The 21,333-nt window shown below is 40.1% G+C and overlaps 1 protein-coding gene across 2 annotated transcripts in view; it reads left to right on the top strand.

Moving 5' to 3' along the window:
• Positions 1-202: 202 nt before the first annotated feature.
• DEPDC1B (DEP domain containing 1B) overlaps positions 203-21,333 on the top strand; it is a 36,673-nt gene continuing 15,542 nt past the window's right edge. The window contains exons 1-7 of one of the 2 annotated variants that reach the window (XM_034440944.3): positions 203-473; positions 3,790-4,055; positions 12,015-12,147; positions 12,598-12,725; positions 15,426-15,556; positions 16,552-16,599; positions 18,551-18,691. In XM_034440944.3, the coding sequence (XP_034296835.2) occupies positions 426-473; positions 3,790-4,055; positions 12,015-12,147; positions 12,598-12,725; positions 15,426-15,556; positions 16,552-16,599; positions 18,551-18,691 (895 nt within the window). In that variant the 5' untranslated portion in view covers positions 203-425. The remainder of the gene's footprint in view (positions 474-3,789; positions 4,056-12,014; positions 12,148-12,597; positions 12,726-15,425; positions 15,557-16,551; positions 16,600-18,550; positions 18,692-21,333) is intronic. The other variant, XM_060690683.2, reaches the window with a different exon arrangement.

Raw genomic sequence — 21,333 nt, 5'->3', positions numbered from 1 at the left:
GCAATATACAAAGTGGAGTCAGCCGAACAACAACAACAACAAAAAAGCATCGCCTGAAATTATCTGCCCGGTCCTCTTATCTCGCTACCGCCCAGCGATTGATGACGTAGAAAAGGAACTGATTGGGCGTTGACGGTAAAAACGCCCCTCTGACGTTTCTAGCAGAGAATCCAATCGCCCGCTTATCGGGGGCAAAGAGCGAAACGCAGGGTGATTTTTTTTCCTTTCTTTTTTTAATGAACGGAGCGCTTCTAAAAGGATTTCCTCCAATCGGCTAATTCCGAGGTATCATGTGACTTGGATTTGGCCCAATCAGAACGCGTTAGCCTCCGATTCAAACTTTCCTTCGAGGGTTCTATCCATGCCGTGTCCCTCGGTCGCCGTGGAGACGGACCGCGGAGTTTTGTATTTTCGGGGCGAGACCGATGGAGCCTCGACTCGTGGGCCCCGGGCCCTACCGAGCAACTCGGCTGGTGAGTAAAGCACGTTTTTCCCCGAAGGCTTTCTAAACACGAGCTGACTTTTTTTTTTTTTTTTTTTGGTCCCTGAAGATAAGCAGGGAATGCACTCTGCATGTGACCCGGTACCATCCTTAATAGATTCTTGGTGCAGCATTCCTAAATCTTGAATAAAATCCTGCTTGCGGAGAGGCTGTAAATTTAATGTATAAATTGACTACAGTTATATACCATACACTATATATAATTGACTACACTTCAGGTGAACAATTCTCTGCAGGGTGAATGGTCTTAAGTTGCCCCAAAGCACAAGCATAAGTGTAGTGAAATTCCATCTTCCTAACTTGCGGCCAGTTTTACTCCAGCACATCTGGGCAGGTGCTGCATTGAAAAAAGATGGTATTTTGAATATGCTGACCTGTTTTAGGAAGGTCTGCACTTCCGATGGAAATGGGGCTTTTATATAAAAAAAAACATTTCAGCTGTGGATGTTGGGATCGCCTGCATTCACTGCCATTGAACCATGGTCTTTCCCAGAATTCCTGTTTATGTGCCTGATTAAAATGTTCAACTAAATGCATATACAGCTTAGTTACAGCATGTAATGAAAACACCAAACCTGGTTGAACTGTTTAGTTTGGGATGGGAGGCTGCCAGAAAAATCATGGGATGGTAGTCTAGACAGGGAAGGAGGGAAACTTCCTGGAAAAAGGGCACCTGCATACTGTTGTAAGAAAATTACAAGTTCATGCTGGTGCATTTAGGTATTTTAATACATATTTGGATATCCTATTAATGCACATACAGTACAATTCTTTCTGAGCTGCAGCCAGAGCATGCATGACTGCTACTTTATCTGCAAGCCAAAATCAAGCCAATATCTCACCAGTCAAGGTAGCATTCAAATTCTCCTGAATGATCTGTATCTGTAGAGTTTCAGACAATAAGCATTAGCCCTCCTGAACATTTCAGAGATTCAATCAGATATTTTGCAGGCAAAACAGAAGTATCCCTAAGAGCTGCTCATCTTTGTTTTATGCCTTATCAAAATGTAGTTGTATTTTCTTTATGTACACAGCATCCATAGCTTCATTTGAAGAGCACTGGTTTACTATGCAGCAGAACATGGTGTTAAAGCTTTAAATGGGCTGTGTCATTTTATATGGTAGATAAGAGAATACCTTTTCAACTGTATCACATTAATTTTAAAACGAGTATTAGAAATACCATAAATTAAGATTAAATGACAACCTTTCTTCCAGAAATGTTGGGAGTTTTTTTTTTAATTAACACTTAAAACTTTGCATCCAACAAATGATGATTCCATGTACAGGTAGTCCTTGACTTGCGACCACAACTGAGGCCAACATTTTTGTTGCTAAGTGAAATATTTGTTAAGTGAATTTTGCCCCATTTTAGGACCTTTTGTGCCACAGTTGTCAAGTGAATCACTGCAGTCATTAAGTTAGTCACACGGTTGTTAAATGAATCTGATATCCTCATTGACTTTGCATATAAGAAGGTCACAAATGGGGATCACATGACCCTACCATGCAACCGTCATAAATACGAGTCAGTTGCCAAGCATTCAAGTTTTGATCACCTGACTGTGAGGGATACTGCAACGGTCATAAATGTGAAAAACAGTCCTAAGTCACTTTTTTCAGTTCTGTTGTAACTTTGGTCACTAAATGAACTGTTGTAAGTTGAGGACTATCTGAACTGAAACAATGCGCTTGTGCAATATTAAACCTAACCAGGGCAGTGAATCGTTAAGTGCTTGTTGGGACGGTAGTGGTTTTTGGATGTGTTACACATTTCTAGCCACTGGGTTTTGTTAAATAACCCATGATTAAAGTTTATAATTCAATATGAACCCAGTTTATGAATTTTTGCAGGTCCTTGAACAGTTTGAGAAAAAAATCCATAGATTTCTATAGAGATTTTTATCTTCAACATTATTCCTAATTTGAATCTTTGTCTCCTGCCCCAATTATGAATAAATGAACATAGATACATGCACATTTGATGGAGATAAAAATAGAGCTACCTGGGTTACAAAGACTGGCAGGAATGATGGTTCTAGAAAATAATAATACAACTTTATCATAATTGCCATAAATTGTTATTTATATGATGACCTCCATATAAAGTGTAAGGAATATCATTCATTTGTTATGGCCACCTATTGAAACAACTGACTTTGGGCAGCAAACAAAATTAAAATGAAACAACTACAAACTTTACAAAACATTATAAAATACAAACGTAGTAATTTGGACTTTCCAGATGTTTTGGTCTTCCACTCATATCAGTCCTAACAGTTGTGGAGTGATTAGGCCAGTGATGGCGAACCTATGGCACTGCTCTCTAGGAGTCTCTGGAGGCTGGGGACAGCAAAAAACGTCACTTCCTGTCCAACTGGGAGTTGGGAAATGGGCTGTTTCAGGCCACAAGAGGGCCTCGGTGGGGGTGGGGAAGGCTGTTTTTGCCATCCCCAGATGCATAGAGAGGATCTGGACCCAGGTGAGAAAGAAAAACAGGCCTACTGGGCCATCACGTGCCAGGAGTGTGGGAAGGGGGTTGCGCACACATGCGCGGGGCAGGATGCATAGAATTAAGGGTGTGGGCATGCGCGCACGTGAACCTCCCCTGCTCCCCCTCCTCCCAATGGCACGTGATGGCAAAAAGGTTAGCCATCACTGGACTAGCAATATGAAAACTTCAATAAAAAAACAACATGTTGCCTCCTCTATAGTGAGCGTTATTCTTTTTCCTCTGTGAAAAGAAATCAGCTTTAAGTCTTGCCTGTGATATATGAACAAAGACAGGTGGTGAAGGCAATCAATTTTTCTCCATATTTTTTATCTCTTGTGAGCAATGAAACAGGACGCAACTTTTTAAGATAAATAAAACAGTGTAAAATGAATGGTCGATATTAAGACAAGCGTGATTGCGAATTTCAATACACAAATCACCATGTCACAATTTTGTGCACCTATACAGCAATCAAAGCAGATTTATGCTCAAGTAATTTAAAACCTGAATGTGTTCAAGCATGATTTTAGAACGTATAGTTGTTAAAGGGAATGTGCTTATATTGGAGAAAGTCTTGAAAAACAACCTAAAAAACGATCAGGCATTTCTTCGACTTGCTTATAAGAATAATATATAAAAACTGGAAAGAGCTTGGTTAATATGCAAAAAGCCTAAAAGCTTAAATTAGAAGGTACAAGTTAGGTTTCTTCATACACTCTTTTGTTCCTTCTCAGGTGCTGCCCCAACAAGTACTAACTTGTGCTTAGATAAAGCTTTCATATTTTCTTTTCAGTGGAATGAGACTGTTGAGCTCTTTCGAAATGGAATGCCATTACGGAAACATCGTTTTCACTTCAAAAGCTACGAAGGTTGCTTCACTGCTTCTGAGGCTGTGGAGTGGTTACACAAACTGCTGAGACGCAACCAAAATTTTAGCCCAGAAGTAACTCGTGCTCAAACAGTTCAGCTTCTCAAAAAGTTCCTGAAGAATCACGTTATTGAAGATATCAAAGGAAGATGGGGCAAAGATGATTTTGAGGATAATGGTAAATTATATAGGTAAATAACTGAATGGATTCTTGGGGCAGAAACTGTGTACTGTGTTCATTTTTAAATGACTGTTATTTCAAGCAAGCGTTCAATCCTTAGAAAAGAAAGAAATGGCATGATTCTTCCAGCATAAGCAATACAGGGAGTCGCCATTTAGCAACTCTAATTGCAATCAGGAATTCAGTCACTAAGCAATGTGATTGTAAGGTAAAAAATCACATGACTGCACCAGTTTAGGTCGTTGTGGATGTTAAGCAGATTGTGCGTGGTTATTATGAGTGATGTCATGTCACTGTGACTTGCAACTTCCTGCCAGCTTCCCATTGACTTTGCTTGTTGAAAGCCAGTAGTGAAGGTTGCAAATAGTGATCACATGATCTCTGGTGGGTGCCACCGTTGTAAGTGTTTACTAGTTGCCAAGCACCTGAATCACGATCATGTGACTATGGGCATGCTACAATGGCCACAACTCATGAGCCAGCTGTAAGTCTTGTTCTGTGCTATCATAACTTTGAGCAGTTGTTGAGTGAGCAGTTACTAAGCAAGGACTATTGTACTATGTTTCCAAAACCAACCAAACAATTCTGTTTCTACCCTCCACCCTCCATGCAATCTACCTTAAACAGACCTTCCAGACAGGTGGGAGTGGGGGTGGGGCAGGGGTGAAATGCTCCCGGTTCAGACCGGATCGCCCGATCCGGTAGCGATGGCAGTGGGTGGTTCGGAGAACCGGTAGCAAAAATCCCTGCCCCCCCCCCCACCATGCCCAGCTGAGCCGCACAATCATCAGAGACTTTTTTTTTTTTTTTACTTTTAAAAGCATTTTTTCTACAACCTCTTCTGATGAAAAAATGCTTTTAAAAGTAAAAATAAAAAGCCTCTGATGATCACGCGGCTCAGCTGGGATCGTCAGAGGCTTTTCAAAGCATTTTTTTCTGCAACCTCTTGGCCGAAGAGGTGATAAAAAAAATGCTTTGAAAAGTCTCTGACGATCCCAGCTGAGTTGTCTGATCGGCAGAGGCTTTTCAAAGCATTTTTTTAAAAAGCCTCTGATGATCCCAGCTGAGTTGCCTGATCGGCAGAGGCTTTTCAAAACATTAGAAAAAATGCTTTGAAAAGTTTTTTTTTTAAAAAAGTTGGCCACGTCCACCCAGTCCCATTCCCCCCACTCCCCACCACCACCAAGCTACACCCACAGAACCGGTAGTAACAAATTTTACATTTCACCCCTGGGGTGGGGTCATATTAATTATTCATATACCCTTGTGGAAAATTCTGGTAGTCATATCTGTTGAACTGAACAGGGCAAACAATAATGTCATTCATCTTGAGAAAGAAAGACAACTGGTCTTAGGGGAGGACCAGGCCTATTATGCAGGTTCCTGTGCAGATTGGCTCAAGATTATGAAGTCCATGGAGATAACTGAGCTTTCCTGAAATTTACTGCTTGGAGTTGCAGATTGAAATCTTTAGCATTAGAACCTGGGACATTTCAACAGTAGTCTTCATCAAGGACTAGGTTCAGCAGATTCCCTGCTTGTCCCTACATCCTAATTTTCCCATATAGTTGAAATACCCAAAACCCAGAAGTTAAAATCTTGGGCTAAGCCAACTCTCAGTTTTGCTAATACAGACCAGATCTACTCATTTATCTAATAAGTGCAATCTTATTAGGCATTCGCTACTATCAGTATGAGGATAATCATCAACAAGTTGTTTTCCTAGATACCCCACCAAAACAACAAGGCATTTGAGTTGAAGTAGGAACCCAGTACCAAATTTTCTGGCCTTTCCTGAAACAGTTAATTCCGCTTCCTATCAAACCTTCCTTTTCCATCACAATTACAATTGGCTCACCCCCTTATTTCCTATTCCCTCAGTGAGTTTCCATATCCATCCTGTTGCAACACAGATAACACATAACTATTCAGTGCAACTTACCAACCCATCTACTCCTGTCCTACCATGGTTGCCTTGATCTGACACCATTTATTAAACACCCCCTTTGATTCCACAGAACACATTTTCACCAACACAGCCAGCCTTAGCTACTTGGTGCCCCTCTGCCTTAGAATTCCCCTTTTATCTAGTACTGTTATCTTGCTGCAAGAGGTTTATTCCCATATATTCTTATTCCAAGGAAACATCAACTTTTATCTATAACAGTTCATACTGTGCTATGGGCAATGACTCGGCTCTTAAATTGCTGCATGGGGAGTCTTCTCATCATTTTGACCACCACAACACAGCCATCAATGGTTGCTGGTCAGCATATCCAAAGCTCCTTAGCAATCTACTGCCCAGCATACCAGTATCTCCTAAAGCCATGATGGCGAACCTATGGCACGCATGCCGGAAGTGGCACACAGAGCCATTTCTCCGGGCACGCGAGCCATCGCCTGTTGCTCTTCCGGGTTCTGGTATGCCAGCCAGGTGGTCTTTACGTGTGCGGGAGCGCCAAAACCCAGAAGAGCAGCCGCCCGGTGCGTATCTGCGCGCCAGGAAGATGATCTTCCAGTTTCCGGTGTGAGCATACGCACTGGCCAGTTGGTCTTCAAGCATATATGCACATCAGAAACCGGAAGACCAGGTGGCTGGTACGCATGCGTGTGCTGGAAACTAGAAGATCATCTTCCCGGTGTGCACTGGGTGCTGTGCTTCCGGTTTCTGGCATGCGTGCACGCACGCTCCCGTTTCGGGACTGGTGTCAAAAAGCTTTACCAACACTGCCCTAGAACCTAACCAGTATGATGCTATATAAATGCTACTGTAAGAGAATTGCATCCAGGTTTTTGAAGGCCATCTTCCAACTACTAGACATTCAGATTCATTTGTTGTACTTCTTCATATGCTGCCTGATGAATACTTAAAGAGAACGAATCAATTATTGGAATAGTACATTTGAGCTGTTATGCCTCTTATCAGTAAGACTTAATGGTATATTCTTGCAGAATTTACATAAAATAGCTAAATATTTTCCTCCAGAGCCAGGAGGTGCCTGCCTCTTTCAGGTAGTCTATGGCTACCATCCTTGCATCTTGCTCTCCAGAATTCTGCTTCTGCTGTTCCTTGCAGGCCTATTCCTCCATGGGCTACTCAGTTGCTCTTAAAAGGAACATCTAGAACTTCTGTTATATTTCCAGCCAAGATACCAACTCAGCATGCTCAGAAATGGGCTACATTCAGTCTAAGAAGAGCTTGATTGGGAAACTATAGTCACTTTTCCAGCTGCAATTCCACTTACAGAGTCTTGTTGGCTTTATAGGCACTTGATCTTGCCTATAAAGATCCAGATCATTGGTTCTTACTCAAACCATGATTGATTGTGGAGCCACCAGTAATTCCATGGACTTCCCACCTGTGGAGGCCTGCAGAATTTGTGAGATGCCATACAGCCATCGGTGTCCCTAGAAAAAAATTGATGGGAGAGCCCTGCTATTTGAAGTGGTACTGACCTAGTGGAAATGGGTTAAGAAGAACATGTAGGGGAACTATTATTCTACCTAACCCATGCCTTAATTTTCCAATGATCCAGAGAATTGTCTGACTCTAAGGATGACCTTCAAATCATCTGTCAAAAGGAATTAATATACTTCAATTCACCCATCTGTAAGGAGCATTTCTCAGCAAAAATAAATTAGAGTAAAACAGACAAATATATGACTTCAGCTATGTCTTAAATCAGGGGTTCTCAAACTTTTTAAACAGGGGGCAGATTCACAGTCGCTAAGACTGTTTGGGGGCCCAGACTGGCTGGGTGGGTGTGGCTAGGTGGTCATGTGACTGGGTCGGCGTGGACAATTTAACAGTCCATTTTTTTGCCTTTCTCCTTCCTAAACTCCTGTTTAAATTGTTTTCAAAGACTTTTAAGTTAAAGCAGTACTTTACAAACCCAGAGTTGCTTTTCAAGGTTGCACCCCCCTCCCCTATTCAAACACCAGTCCTGGTTCACATGGCTGTGAAAAAGACTTTTAATTTAAAACAGTACTTTACAAGCCCAGAGCTGTTTTTCAAGGCTGCACCCTCGAGATCACTCCTCAGCTGGCCTTACAGTTGGCTCACTGGAAGATAAGGCCCACGACAAGGGGCAGGGCTTAATCACATCACTCTGTGGGCTGGATACTTTGCCTTGGCGGGCTGTAGTTTGAGCATATCTGTCTTAAGTGAATACGATCACCTACAACCATATTGTCCCTATGACTGTCCTATTGACATGATCCCTGGAGCCTAAATTCCAGTGTAGAGCTACTTCCTTTCAGAAACTGAACTTTTGCAACTCTGCAAAATTTCATTTCAAAAAAACCTCAAGATGGTTAATATATCTTTACATCTATAGCTGCTTTTACAGTATTCTATTTGTCAAGAAAATGTCAGGACAGCTTCTGCAATGATTTCTTGGTCCTCAACCAGATCATAATCCAAAATCAGTACTCTGCCTTGATCTCAAAACTCCCGGGGCATATGTAGAAGGCCAGAGGTTTTACAGAACTCAGCCTCAGAGAGAGTTATGTACAACTGGCATGAAACTGGGAAGGCAACTAATGAAAAGCTGCTCTTTCCACCTGATAAGGGTGTTTTGAATATATTGTGATCTCATTTGGTTTATTCAACACTGCCACAATATTATAGCACTTGATGAATGACATTTTTCAGGATTTTGCAAACCAATCTGTCCTAATCTATTTAGATGACACCTTGATTTATTCATGCTCCTTTCAAGCATCATAAATGCCACGTAAAAGATGCTTTGCAGTGCCTCAGATAACATAATCAGTATGCAACTCCTGAAAAATGCAACTTTGAAGTCAATGTTATTAATACCATAGATATTACATCTCTACAAAAAAAAAGGCCTAGAAGGACCCAGCCAAAGTAAAAAAAACATCCTACTGACAACTCTAAGTGGGTCAAATCTATGCAGAAGCTAATAGCTTTCACAAGCTATTAATACAGCTTCATTCCAAACTTTGCAAAACTCACACCTTCTTCAGCCAACCTGTGCTGAAAATAAACCCCATTCAGATAGAATATCCTATTCAGTAAGGTTTCGAACAAATAAAAAAAGGATTTCTCCACTCCATCTATCCTCCAACATACTGGCTGTACTCAACCATCAGTAGATGAAACTGACATTTTTGACATCACAGCATGAGCTATTTTGCTACATGTTACAAGAAAGCTAAAAACAAGAACATTAAATCCATCGGAACAGTTCTGTGCTATTTGGAACAAGTAACTCTTGGCTATTAATGCAGACTTTGAAACTTGGAGGCAGTTGCTGAAGAGTTCAACACCCAGAGCCAATTCAGACCAACCACTATAACCGAGGGAGAGAAGATGAGGTTGAATATTTTCCCCTTTTGGAAAGGCTAGGCTTAACTCAGCTTCCCCCAAGACATAAAAAGTTTTACAGCACTGTACATTAATAGGGGAAGTGTTAAATTCTCTCCCCCATCTGCTAAGAGGCAAACTGACCAACAGACTCAGTCCATAGTCATCCATGCCAGCGTTCCAGCTATGCAATTGGCCATTCCAGCTGACTAGTTTAGCCACACCCTACCTTTTCCAAGAGCACCTTATGTTTATAGATAACCAGGTCAGCACACTGGTGGAAGAATTTGTTCCTTGCTCAAGTCAGACACCAGATATAGTTCAGAGTTCAAAAGTTTATTCAGTACTACTTTCTAACATTCATTCCTTATCTGTCCATGTGACACTCTTGCTTCACTAAATGATGGATTGCCCTTCCCTTTTAAAATGGTGTTAGTTCAGCTTTCTAATAACTATTTTCTAACAACACCATACCCTCAGACTCAAAAGGGAAAGCCAACCCAGAGGGATATGGATGACGAGGAGAACAGGAGACAAAAAAGCAGGAAGTGTCATACAGACAAGTGCATCAACCACAGACAATAAAAGGGCTCATAATTGTTGTAACCACAAGCCATGGTAAACAGCCCGTTTTGGCTTGATCCCTGCCTGAAGTTTGGGTTGGATGTTTAATATATATCATTGCTTAAAAGCAGAGCTTCAAATGTAGCCTGGACCTCAGCAGCAAACTTGTTCTGCATCAGGTTTTATGAAAGGAGCTAAGGGGCTGAGGCAACACCTAATGCCCAACAAATGCAAGAACATTGGTAGGGAGCCAAGGATTGTATACCACTTCAAAAACATTTAACTACTATGGGGACTGAGCCCCAAAGACTTGTTTACCTGACTAAGTTAACTTGGCAAGACTAGGAGGGTGAAGTTAACCCATTGTTATTGTTGTGGAATGTGTAAGAAGTAAAGCATTGTATAACATTTCCATCTAGGTCAGGGATGTCTAACTCCAGGCTCATGGGCTGGAACTGGCCCACGGGGTGCTTAGATCTGGCCTTCGTGGCTGCCTTAGCCCACGGATTCGGCCCTCCCGAGCTCCATTTTCACTGGCAGAGCACTCTGGCCACCACAGGTGCCCCAACACGAGTAACATCAAGTTGGCCATGCCCACCCTGGCCATGTTCACCCCCCCCCCCCGAGGTCAAACACAACCCCGATGCGGTCCTCAATGAAATTGAGTTTGACACCCCTGATCTTCGCCACTGTTTCTCAAATTTGGCAACTTTAAAATATGTGGACTTCAACTACCAGAATTCCCCAGCCAGCAATTTCAAAATTGCCAAGTTTGAGAAACACTGATCTAAACTGTAGTGTGTCCAGTCATTGCAAAATAACCCCTTACAATAAGCTGGAATACCTTTTAAACAGGTGTCTATGGAGATTCTCAGTCAGGATGAACAGGAATGAAGCCAAATCAACACCAGATCACTGTTTCCCCTTTCAATTTTTGAGCATTATCATGATTTTATTACTTGAAATTCTTCTGTGCGATGGCAAAAATGCAAACTTCACAAAAAATAATGGATCTTATCAGGGATAATATATTCCTGATCATCATGGAACATTCATTGAATAATTTTAGCTTCATGATTAGATTATCAGGAATCATACATGATCTTAAATAATCCTGGTATTATTTCCTCTGATATCCTGATCTTGTCAGGATTTAGAAATTAATAAAAAATAATGATTCGATGGCTACTAACCATGATAGCATTCTAGTATCAAAGGCAATCCATTTGATTAATGTTATGCTTATTGAACTTTGTACTTTGGAAACCCAGGAGCATCTGCTTGAACACTGGGGGAGGATGATTTATTAAATCCAACATTATTCTTATGTTCCTGTGATAGACATTCAATTTATTATTGCCTAGGATCAAAAAGCCTCACATGTAGCCAGAAAATATACCATCCAATGATTTGTAGCAGTGAATAAACTGAAACATTTGTGCAGTTTTGTAATACAATCAACAGCTTCCATTAAACAATGTAAAATAAAAAAAATAGATAACATTATCAGGTTTCGTCATTTGTTTCCTAGCAGCACAGGCTTTAAAACAGAATTTGTAAACTTTGAAAATAACATTGTCAATAGAATTTGTGAGGATTGAGATACAAAATGTATCTGTCCTACCAGGTAACATTTAAAATTGTGCCTAAAATAGCAGCAAAATATAACATTGTTAATAAAACAGCACATGAATCCTGGTTTTAGCTGATCCCAAATGATAACTTTCTTTCCATAAGAGTAAAGGAAAAATATTGAAACAAGTGAAGGTGAAAATTCTGCAATATTTTGCAGCATCAAGTTTTATCTATTTATAAAGAGATTTTGCTTGAATAAAACTTTGTTGTGATTTCCCTCTCGAAGCAAAAATATTTTGTTTAGCTCGATCATGTTATAAATTGGTATCATTGTTTGTGTATCTTTAGTTTTGGAGAAATTGTGTAATTGTGTAATTTTGTCTCCAAAGTTCTTTCAGCTTAAAGAAAGGTTATCTTGTAGCATTAATGGGGCTAGATTCTCAGGGGAGAATGATAGTGTTCCTATGAAGGTTTTAATAGACTGTTTTTAAATTTTAGGTTTCCTCCTTTCTCACCATTAAAACCATACCCTAAACGATCTCCTTACCGAAAAGAAGTTGTGAAATTCCCAAACTGGGACTTTGAAAAAATTACTTTCCAAGAGCACATCCCAGTGAAACCTATCACATTGGTAAGCTATCTTCTCATACATTAACGTGTAATGCATTGAGATATACAAATACATGAGATTATGTCAAGATTATCATCTTTTCTGCCTTCAAAGATATCAAGAAAAATTAAAATTGGTGGAAATCTATGGAGATTCTCAGTCAGCCAGGTCACAGTTGTCCGAAAGGTGCTTTTTCAGGAGGCAACTGGACTTCCTTGTTTTTTTCCTTGAAGACATTTCGCTTCTCATCCAAGAAGCTTCTTCAGCTCTGATAGGATAGTGGGGAATGGAATTAAAATTAGGGTTAAAATTGGTAGATTTATAGAACTTGTTTCATTAATTTGAAGTGGACTTAGTTGTGACTCTTTCCGCAGATTTGGTTAAATATATTGCTGGCGAAGCAATGTTGCCATGAAAGGGCAAAGTTATAGATTAACAATAATTAGGGTTTTTCTCCTCACACTGCTACAGAATTCTGAAATGTGGTTCAAACGTCACAGCATAGCAATTGGAGAAGTACCAGCATGCAAACTCATCCATCGTCGACAATTAAAAGAGGCAAATGTAGAAGACATATGGAAGTCCAGGACTTTATCATAGTAAGCATGTTGCATAAGTTGTTCTTTTACAAAATAAATGTGGTGGAATGTACTCCAGGAAGAAGGGAGTGCATTTCAGAGGAATAAGAGCAGGGGTGAAATCTAAAATTTGTTACTACCGGTTCTGTGGGTGTGGCTTGGTGAGGTAATGTGACTGGGTGGGGTGGGCAACTTTTTTTTTTTTACTTTTAAAAGCATTTTTTTCTACAACCTCTTTGGCCAAAGAGGTTGGAGGAAAAAATGCTTTTAAAAGCCTCTGACGATCAGTCAACTCAGCCTCGTCAGAGGCTTTTAAAGGCATTTTTTTTTCTACAGCCTCTTCTCTGAACCACCTGCCGCCATTGCTACCAGATTGCTACCAGATCGGACGATCCGGTCTGAACCGGGAGCATTTCACCCCTGAATTAGAGACTAAATTTTAGATAGTTTCGGTTGGGAGGAACAGGGTCAATACAGCTCCTCCCTAGAGGTTCCCAGAGTATTAACTATAACAAGGCAAAATAGTTTGCTTTAGTTTAGCAATATTTCTGTCTGCAGGTGAAGAATAGTAAGGGAAAGTGTTTAGAAGAAACTCTGCATGTCTTTCTTGGTTTTGGGGCTTGGCATCAATCTCTTTTTGGAATATACTCTGTCCCTCCTGAGAATCTGGACTGCATTCCACCACACACTAAGCTACTGCAATTAATATTAGTAGTTGTTCCCAAAATTAAAAAAAAACAAAACTTAAAAACCCTGGTAGCCATTTAAAAAATCCAAAGGCATCAGTGAGCAAATCTGTAAACTGTTTTCTGTCTCTACAGAGTTTCTTTATTATCTCCAAGCAGATGAGCTATAATGCCAGACCTGATTATGCAACTGTGATTATTTAATTTATTTAATTTATGCCTTCTATTACGTGGTTCGAGGTGACTCTGAGTGACTTGTAATAAAACATACAGATATAAAAACAATTGTAAATATAAAAACAGATTAAAATTAGAGAAGGTTAAAGCAAACTAAAAAGAAACAAACCATGTATTTGGAGCAGAGAGTGGTGGTGCCTTCTCTGTTACTGCACCAGCCACCTCCATCCATCAGCTTCTCCTTCAGGGTTCATGCCAACTAGGTCAGCTAAATTGAAGAGAGGTAGTAGATATTACCTGCTGTGTCAAGATGTCCCAAAGGGCAGGGGGGCATGGCAGAAAATTCTCTTCTGGACCCTATCAGCCACAATTCCTTGGCTGATGAGGTCTACAGTATGCCCCTTCTGGCAGCACGAGTGGGGCAGGTCAATCCCATTGAAGAAAGAAGGCTCCTGAGATAGCCTGGAACCCTGTTCTAGAGGGCTTTAAAGATAAGTGACCAACACCTTGGATTGGGCCCGGAAGTAGGTCTGAAGGCAGTGCAGTTTGCGTAACAATGGTGTTGACACTGCCTCCCATCCAGAACAAAAGATGATAAACCCCCCAATCCCAAGGCTCCACCTATCTACAGCCATTCCGTTTTACCAGGGTTCAGTTGAAGGCAGCCATAGTTATCTCTTAGATCACCAAGGATGGAGATGCAAAGCTGTGTCATAAGCATATTGATGATAACTCATCCCATGGTGTTGGATGATCTCACCCAGCAGTTTCATGTAGATGTTTTATTAAAGATTGGTTCCAGTCCATCCACAACATACCCTGCTGGAAAACATACCTTTCCTTTAGTGAGACATTTTGTCAATTAAACAAAGACCTAATCTGGAATGTAGAGTGAAACATTTTCTTATCCTTTGGGTGTTTTGTTTTGTAAGTCAGGGGTCCCCTACCTGTGGGCCACAGCCTACTACCAGGCCATGTCCTGTTGGCTGCATGAGTGGCTTGCCAGTGTTGGCGCATGTATGTGTGTGCACACACCCCACTCGCACTACCCCATTTGCATTGTGCTTGCGCTTGCAGCCCCATTCGCACATGCGCATGCATACATAAAGGCCCCTGCCCCTCCCCCCATTTCCAGGCCACCAATGCAGAAAGGTTGGAGAACTCTGCTGTAAGTCATATGGGCCAAAGTGTATCATCCAGTAGCTGTATGGGTTTGTTATAGGTAATATAGTATAATCACAATTAAATGCTTCACAAGTTTGTAATTCCCTAGTACAGTGTTGGCAAACCTTTTCAGCATGCACATGCCGGGAAGATGATCTTTTGGTTTCCGGTACGCGCATGCGCACTGGCCACCTGGTCTTCCGGTTTCTGGTGCTCATGCGCATGTGAAGACCACCTGGCCGGTGCGCATGCAAGCACCAGAAACTGGAAGATCATCTTCCCAACACGCACATGCACACTGGGCGGCTGCTCTTCCGGTTTCCGGCGCTCCCGCGTGCATGAAGATCAGTTGGCTGGTGCACTGGAACCCGGAAGAGTAACAGGCAACAGTTCATGTGCCCAGAGAGATGGCTCTGCGTGTCACTTCCAGCACATGTGCCATAGGTTCACCATCACTGCCCTATCTGTCCTTTTGTTTTTATTATAGTTTATAAAGTATTTTATATTAAAGTAGCACTATCATATGTATGTAATTTGGTTTTACTAATGAGGCTTTGAAGATGGCTTTATTACGCATTCATTCATATATATGTACATAATCCAGTGACAATGTGAGCTATTTAGCTATAAATCATTTTCCAGATAACTACTGGTAGCTAATTTATGTAAATCTGTTTACTTTATTCTTCTATAGCTTGCAAAAAACTTTAGGTTTGGATTCTCTGAATGATATTTTGGACACTAAACTTGTAAATCCAAAGGACATCATTCAGAATGTGTACAGTGTCAACAAACAAGGAACTGTCATTTTAGAAGATAAATCAAGTAAGTAGAACTTGTTTAATATGTTATAGTTTTGTTGGACTCTATTTAGGAAACAAATATATCTTGATCATTAATCTGCTCATTCAGTGGCAATAAAGTTCTGGGACAGATATGTCTAAAGAAATAAAAGAATTGGTGACAACTTGACTCATGAAATCTAGGAAGCTTTGATAATTCCAGTTACTCTTTGCTATCTTTCCTTGTACGTACCCTCCCCCAACTCTTAACTAAATCCAGGACTGAGAACAGCGCACCTATGTGGGAATGAGGGACAATGCTTTATAGTCACTCCATTTCTATCCTGAGGTAGATTTCCTTCAAATGGAAAACTATTATGGGTTGCCCCTCAAAGCTCCTCTAGTATTCCTCAGTGGCTACATAAACCTGCAAGAAAGGTTCAGGAGCCTTTGAACCAGGTATTCTCAAGAAATATCTTTCCACAATTTCTTCTTGAGGACAGTATGGCTTCCATGATCGTGGAACTACAGTTAAAAATTGGCTGGATAATAGATTAAAACTGAATCCATTAAGTGTTGTATGAGTTAAACTTTCTGCAAATATGTTTCACTGCAGTGTGCGCTGTTGAAATGATAAGCAGCATCCTTAGCGAAACCGAGTATATTCATTTGGGTTGTGCTTTTTAAAAAAATGCTTTTTATTACATAGAGATTATCTCTGTGCACCAAGAAACAGAATACTTATCATCTTATTCTGTTAAAAGTTATTGCTTTCTATTGCAATCTTATTACTGGTATTGTTTTTGTACTCTAAAATCATTTTCCTCAATGCCTACATGATCAATGAGCAGCAGCCTATAAAGACTCATATAATACACTTGATAGATAAGAACTAAAGGGGTGAAATATTAATCCTTCTATGGGGAGAAGGGTAAAATCATTAAATAAATAAATGCCTGCAGTTGTAATTTAAAACCCAATTTCTTTTGTCTAATAATTGCTAACATATTAAACCACTTTCAAAATTCTTCAATGCAGAAGAGGTTCCTCACTGGGTTCTATCAGCAATGAAATGCTTAGCGAACTGTGAGTATCTTTTTTTTAATTTCTGTATGTTGTTTGGAATTTACGCTTTCCCATTGATTTCAGTAAAGCAGAAACCCCTCATTCTTTTCTTTTTTAATAAACCGATTTTGATTTGTTTGATTTTGTTTTCCATCATAAGAGTTTTTCTAATAACAATATATTTTCTGCAACGGAGCTGGGAGGAAATCAATCTGCCACATAGCTTGTCTCATTCTCATCACCCATTGCTCCAAAGCTGCAGTTTATTTGAGTGGAGTATTTTCTGAGGAGTGGTCTGATGATGGGATTAATACAGGTGGTCCTCAATTTACAGCAGTTAATTTAATGATGGTTCAAAGTTACAACGGCACTGAAAAAAGGGATTTAAGACGATTTTTCACATTTACAACTGTTGCAGCATCCCCATGGTCACATGATCAAAACCAAACACTTGACAACTGACTCATACTTATGATGGTTACGGTGTCCCAAGGTCATGTGATCCCCTTTTGCAAATTTCTGACAAGCAAAGTCAATGAGGAAGCCAGATTCCCCTAACAACTGGGTTACAATCTCTCAACTGCAGTGATTCATTTAACAACTGTGAAAAAAGGTTTTTTTTACAAAAAAAAGTTGTAAAATGGGCCATAACTCACTTAACAAATTTTTCACTTAGCAACAGAAATCTTGGGCTCAATTGTGGTCATAAATCAAGGACTACTTGTATTCTTGTGACTGTCTCTGATCCTCAGACACTAGGCCAGTCCTCGTCAAATTTTCTTGTGTCCTTGAATATTTAAGGTTACTGAGGAAGGCAGGATGAATCATGCTGAACTTTCTAAAAGTTGCTAATACAAGGTGAAGAAGAAATTTCCTTTTATATCATTCATAGATAATAATGCTAAAAGACTTAAGTTTAGCTTGGTTTCTTCAAATTGAAGGTGTCAGGTGGATTGCATACTTTTTTAAAATTGGTACTGTGACCTTTCCTATAAGTCAAATTAGAGTATGCTTAATTACTCGAAGGATGATCCTTTCATTCCATGTCTTACTTAATTTCACACATGGAGGCAACTTGGATCTGGTAATAAAGAGAACACAATGTTTTAAAGATTTTTGGAATGGTCATATTACACATGATGGATATATGAGAAGAAAAAGAATACTGAAGAAGGTATGTTTGCAAGTTGCTTTATGGCATGCTATAGTTTCAGGTAGTATGAGTATATTGTTTTTAGTTATAGTCATTCTCTACTATTAGAAAACCCTTTTAATTGTTCATCATGGTTACTCTTTGTGTTAAAAGATAATCCGGTTTAAATCGGGAATTATCTGTCTGGAGAGATGAGGATTAAGTTGCAGTGCTTTCAAACAGATAATTCCCTGGGTCTATTCTAAAGTGGTTTGGCTGTGAGAAATCTGTACCACAAACATTTAAACCACCCATTTGTTTAGTAAGTTCAAAACTATCGTGAAATTACGGAAGTTTATAAATAGACATATAGTGATTGCACAAGATTTTAGAAGGACACTAGCTTAAGTCCTTGTTAATGGTTTAATCACTATTTTCATTCCTATACCTATGTGACAACATAGTGTTGTTGTTGTCGGAACATCATTTCCACTGAGGTACGGTTGGCGCCCACCCTGTTGCTTTTCTGAAAGGCTTTAAAAATGTGGTTTTTTTCAGTGGGCCTGACAATCACAAATGGGGATGGAACCAATTGTGTGGTTGATTTGATTGTGTTACACCTGCCATGGAGGTGGGGTGGGTTTTAGTTAATAAATTTTTATTCTCTGGTGGATTTTTTAAAATTTTGTAAGCCACTCAGAGTCAGCTATGTGTGAGCTGGGCAGTTATACTTAACATTTTCATTATGACAGTACGTGTAAATTAGTGCCGTTTCTGCGAAATCCAACCAGGAAATCTTTTTTTTTTCATTCTACTTTCCCCCTTTTCCATTCTTTTTAGGGCCCAGATGTCCAGATCTGAAACAGCCCACCTACTCAGGTTTTGAAAGAGATGTCTTTAGAACCATAGCAGATTATTATGCACACATGAAGGAGCCTCTTCTCACTTTCCAGTTCTTTGATGTTTTTGTCAGCGTGCTGGGTAAGTTATGCTATGAAAAACATATCTGGCAGGCTGAGTGCACAGTGCTTGTGCAGCAAAACTTTAGTGCTGTCCTTCAGCATCTTTCCTAATGAAAATGACTCCTTCTAGAACTTGATATTTTGAGAATAATTGTTATTCAATGGATGGACATCTAACAGAACACCTAAACATTCCTCTTTTTTAATTTGAACCTTCAGGATCCCCAATTACTATCCTTGTTTAGGAAGGCAAGCTTTCCTAAAGGAAGACTTCAACAGTGCAAATAATCCTGAGGCAGTTTATTCAGGGATTTCTCTGGAGTGCTGTTAGAGGAAAAATCAAACCTACTTTGAGCAGACTGGGGTAAGAGCCCATAATAGGGATTACTTCATGGCAGTAAGGCAATAAAATGTCAATATTTCCCCACCCATATTGTGTCTACTGTTTAGGGCAATTGGTCCCTTTTGGGCAGGGAGAGCCCCTCCAAACAATTGGTGGTCCTCTGTGAGGATTATTCAGGCTGATGGACAAATCTTTCAGATTCTCTCTGCCTTGGACTCGGCAGAGCAGGCTGAGGTGGCTGATGCATGGTCTGGTGGTATGATCTGGAATGAGATTGGGTTGATGACACCTGAGGAAGTAGGCAGGGCTCTCTGTGCTATGAACTTGGCCATCTGTTTATTGGATTTGAGTCCTCCTTGGGTTGTGAAAGCAATTAGGAAAGTGACCTGCAGTTAGAGTCATGCTATAATATCAGCCTCTTTCATGAGGGAGTGGTGCCCGTAGCTTTGAAACAGTCATTTTTTTTTTTTAATTTGATTTATATGCCGCCCTTCTCCGAAGACTCAGGGCGGCTTACAATGTGCTCAGCAATAGCCTTCATCCTTTTGTATATTTATACAAAGTCAGCTTATTGCCCCCACAAACTGGGTCCTCATTTCACCTACCTTAGAAAGGATGGAAGGCTGAGTCAACCTTGAGCCTTGGCGAGATTTGAACCCTGCAATAATTGCAGGCAGCTGGTCTTAATAAGCTTAATAACAGGATGCCTTAAACCCCTGTACTACCAAGGCTCTTGGTAGTACCAAGTCATGGGGCATTCCCTCCTCAACAAGATGACTTTGGCTCCAATACATTTGGGAAAAGTCATTGAAAAGGTAGTTGATTTTGTAGCTGATGAGAACGCTGGAGGAAATGCATTATCTAGATGTCAGGTTTCATGCTGGGATTTAGCACTGACACAGCTTTGGTTGTGCTGGTAGGTGATCTGTGGTGGAGCTGGGATAATCACAGTGCATCCAGCGTGCTAATTGGTGGTTTTCAATGCAATAAATCATGATATCCTTCTGAGCTGCCTTCACTTCGTAGGTTAGGGATTGGGCCTCCATTTTATGATGGTTCTCTTCCTTTCTCTGAGACAGTAACAGTCAGTGTTTCAGGGTGGAAAGAACAAGCCTTTCCTTTGTCGGTACCACAGAGTTGTCATCCCTTTCTCCTTCTTTTCAACATCTGCATGAACCTGCTGACTGAGCTTATCCATTAGCTTGGGGTTCAATATTGTCAGTACCTTGATCATATTCATGTATATTTTTTGAGTCCAGGCTGACCAAGTGAGACTGTTGAGGTTCCAATGCCTGTAACCTGTGCAGATTTGGATGGGAAGGAACTGTGTCCAACTCAATCCTACCAAGATTGAGTGACTGGATTTTCAAACTGATCAGATCTGAGAATATTTATATTTGACCTTAGATGGAACGGGCAGTTCCCCATTAAAGGACGGCGTGCAATTTGGTGATTGTCTCCCATATCTACCCAGCCAATGTGATCTGGCAAAATTAACAATTAACAATGCCATCTACTGGGACCTCAGAAGCACATCTTCACCTAGGCCCTTTTTTTTGTATCATTCCACTTTTGTCAATTTTGTCGTTGTGGTTGTTGCTGCTGCTCTTTTTGTTTTCTTGCTTTTAAATATTTTTAGTATGTGTAAACTGCCCAGAGCCTCTGAAATTGTGTGGCAGAATTTCAGAATCATTACTTCAAAACAATTATCTTCATGCCAGAGACAATTTAGCAATACCATAAAACATAACATAACACCTCAAACATCTTCTTTGATTGTTCTGATTAACCCTATAATTAGTATAATTATGTCCTATAGTTTTTCAGGAATTTTGTTGATCTTACTGAATAATTTCATCACCAATGCCAGGGTGATACTCTTTTAAGAATTAGTATCACTTCTTTCTTTTGTAGACAAAAAAAGTTCTTTTATTTCCCACTAAACCACATTTTATTTGTTTGGGTGGTAAACAATTTTATACAAGTCAGAAAGCGAGCAAGAAATCATAAACCAAAGAAAATAAAGGCATGACCTGAAAAGAAAACCTAGCAAAAACTACTTTATACTAGTAATGTTCACTATTCTTCTCTCAACTTTTCTGTTCTACCACATCCATATCCTACTTCATACATTGCCTTTATTCTTTTAATCTTCATCTCTTTTTGTTTGAGGACTTTAACAAAATAAACGTGTCTTAGTTTTTTGACCTAAGACCTCTTGACCTTAGTGGTACATGGAGCATACTGACACACATTCAAGGGATCTGTATATTGACACTAACATCATACTTAGGCATATACACAAATGTTCTGCCTTC

This window comes from Pantherophis guttatus, chromosome 2 (assembly GCF_059756535.1).
Source record: "Pantherophis guttatus breed Tessera chromosome 2, ASM5975653v1, whole genome shotgun sequence".
Lineage (NCBI taxonomy): Eukaryota > Metazoa > Chordata > Lepidosauria > Squamata > Colubridae > Pantherophis > Pantherophis guttatus.
Note: the sequence above shows the minus strand (reverse complement) of the source record. Positions and strands in the feature narration are given on the sequence as shown.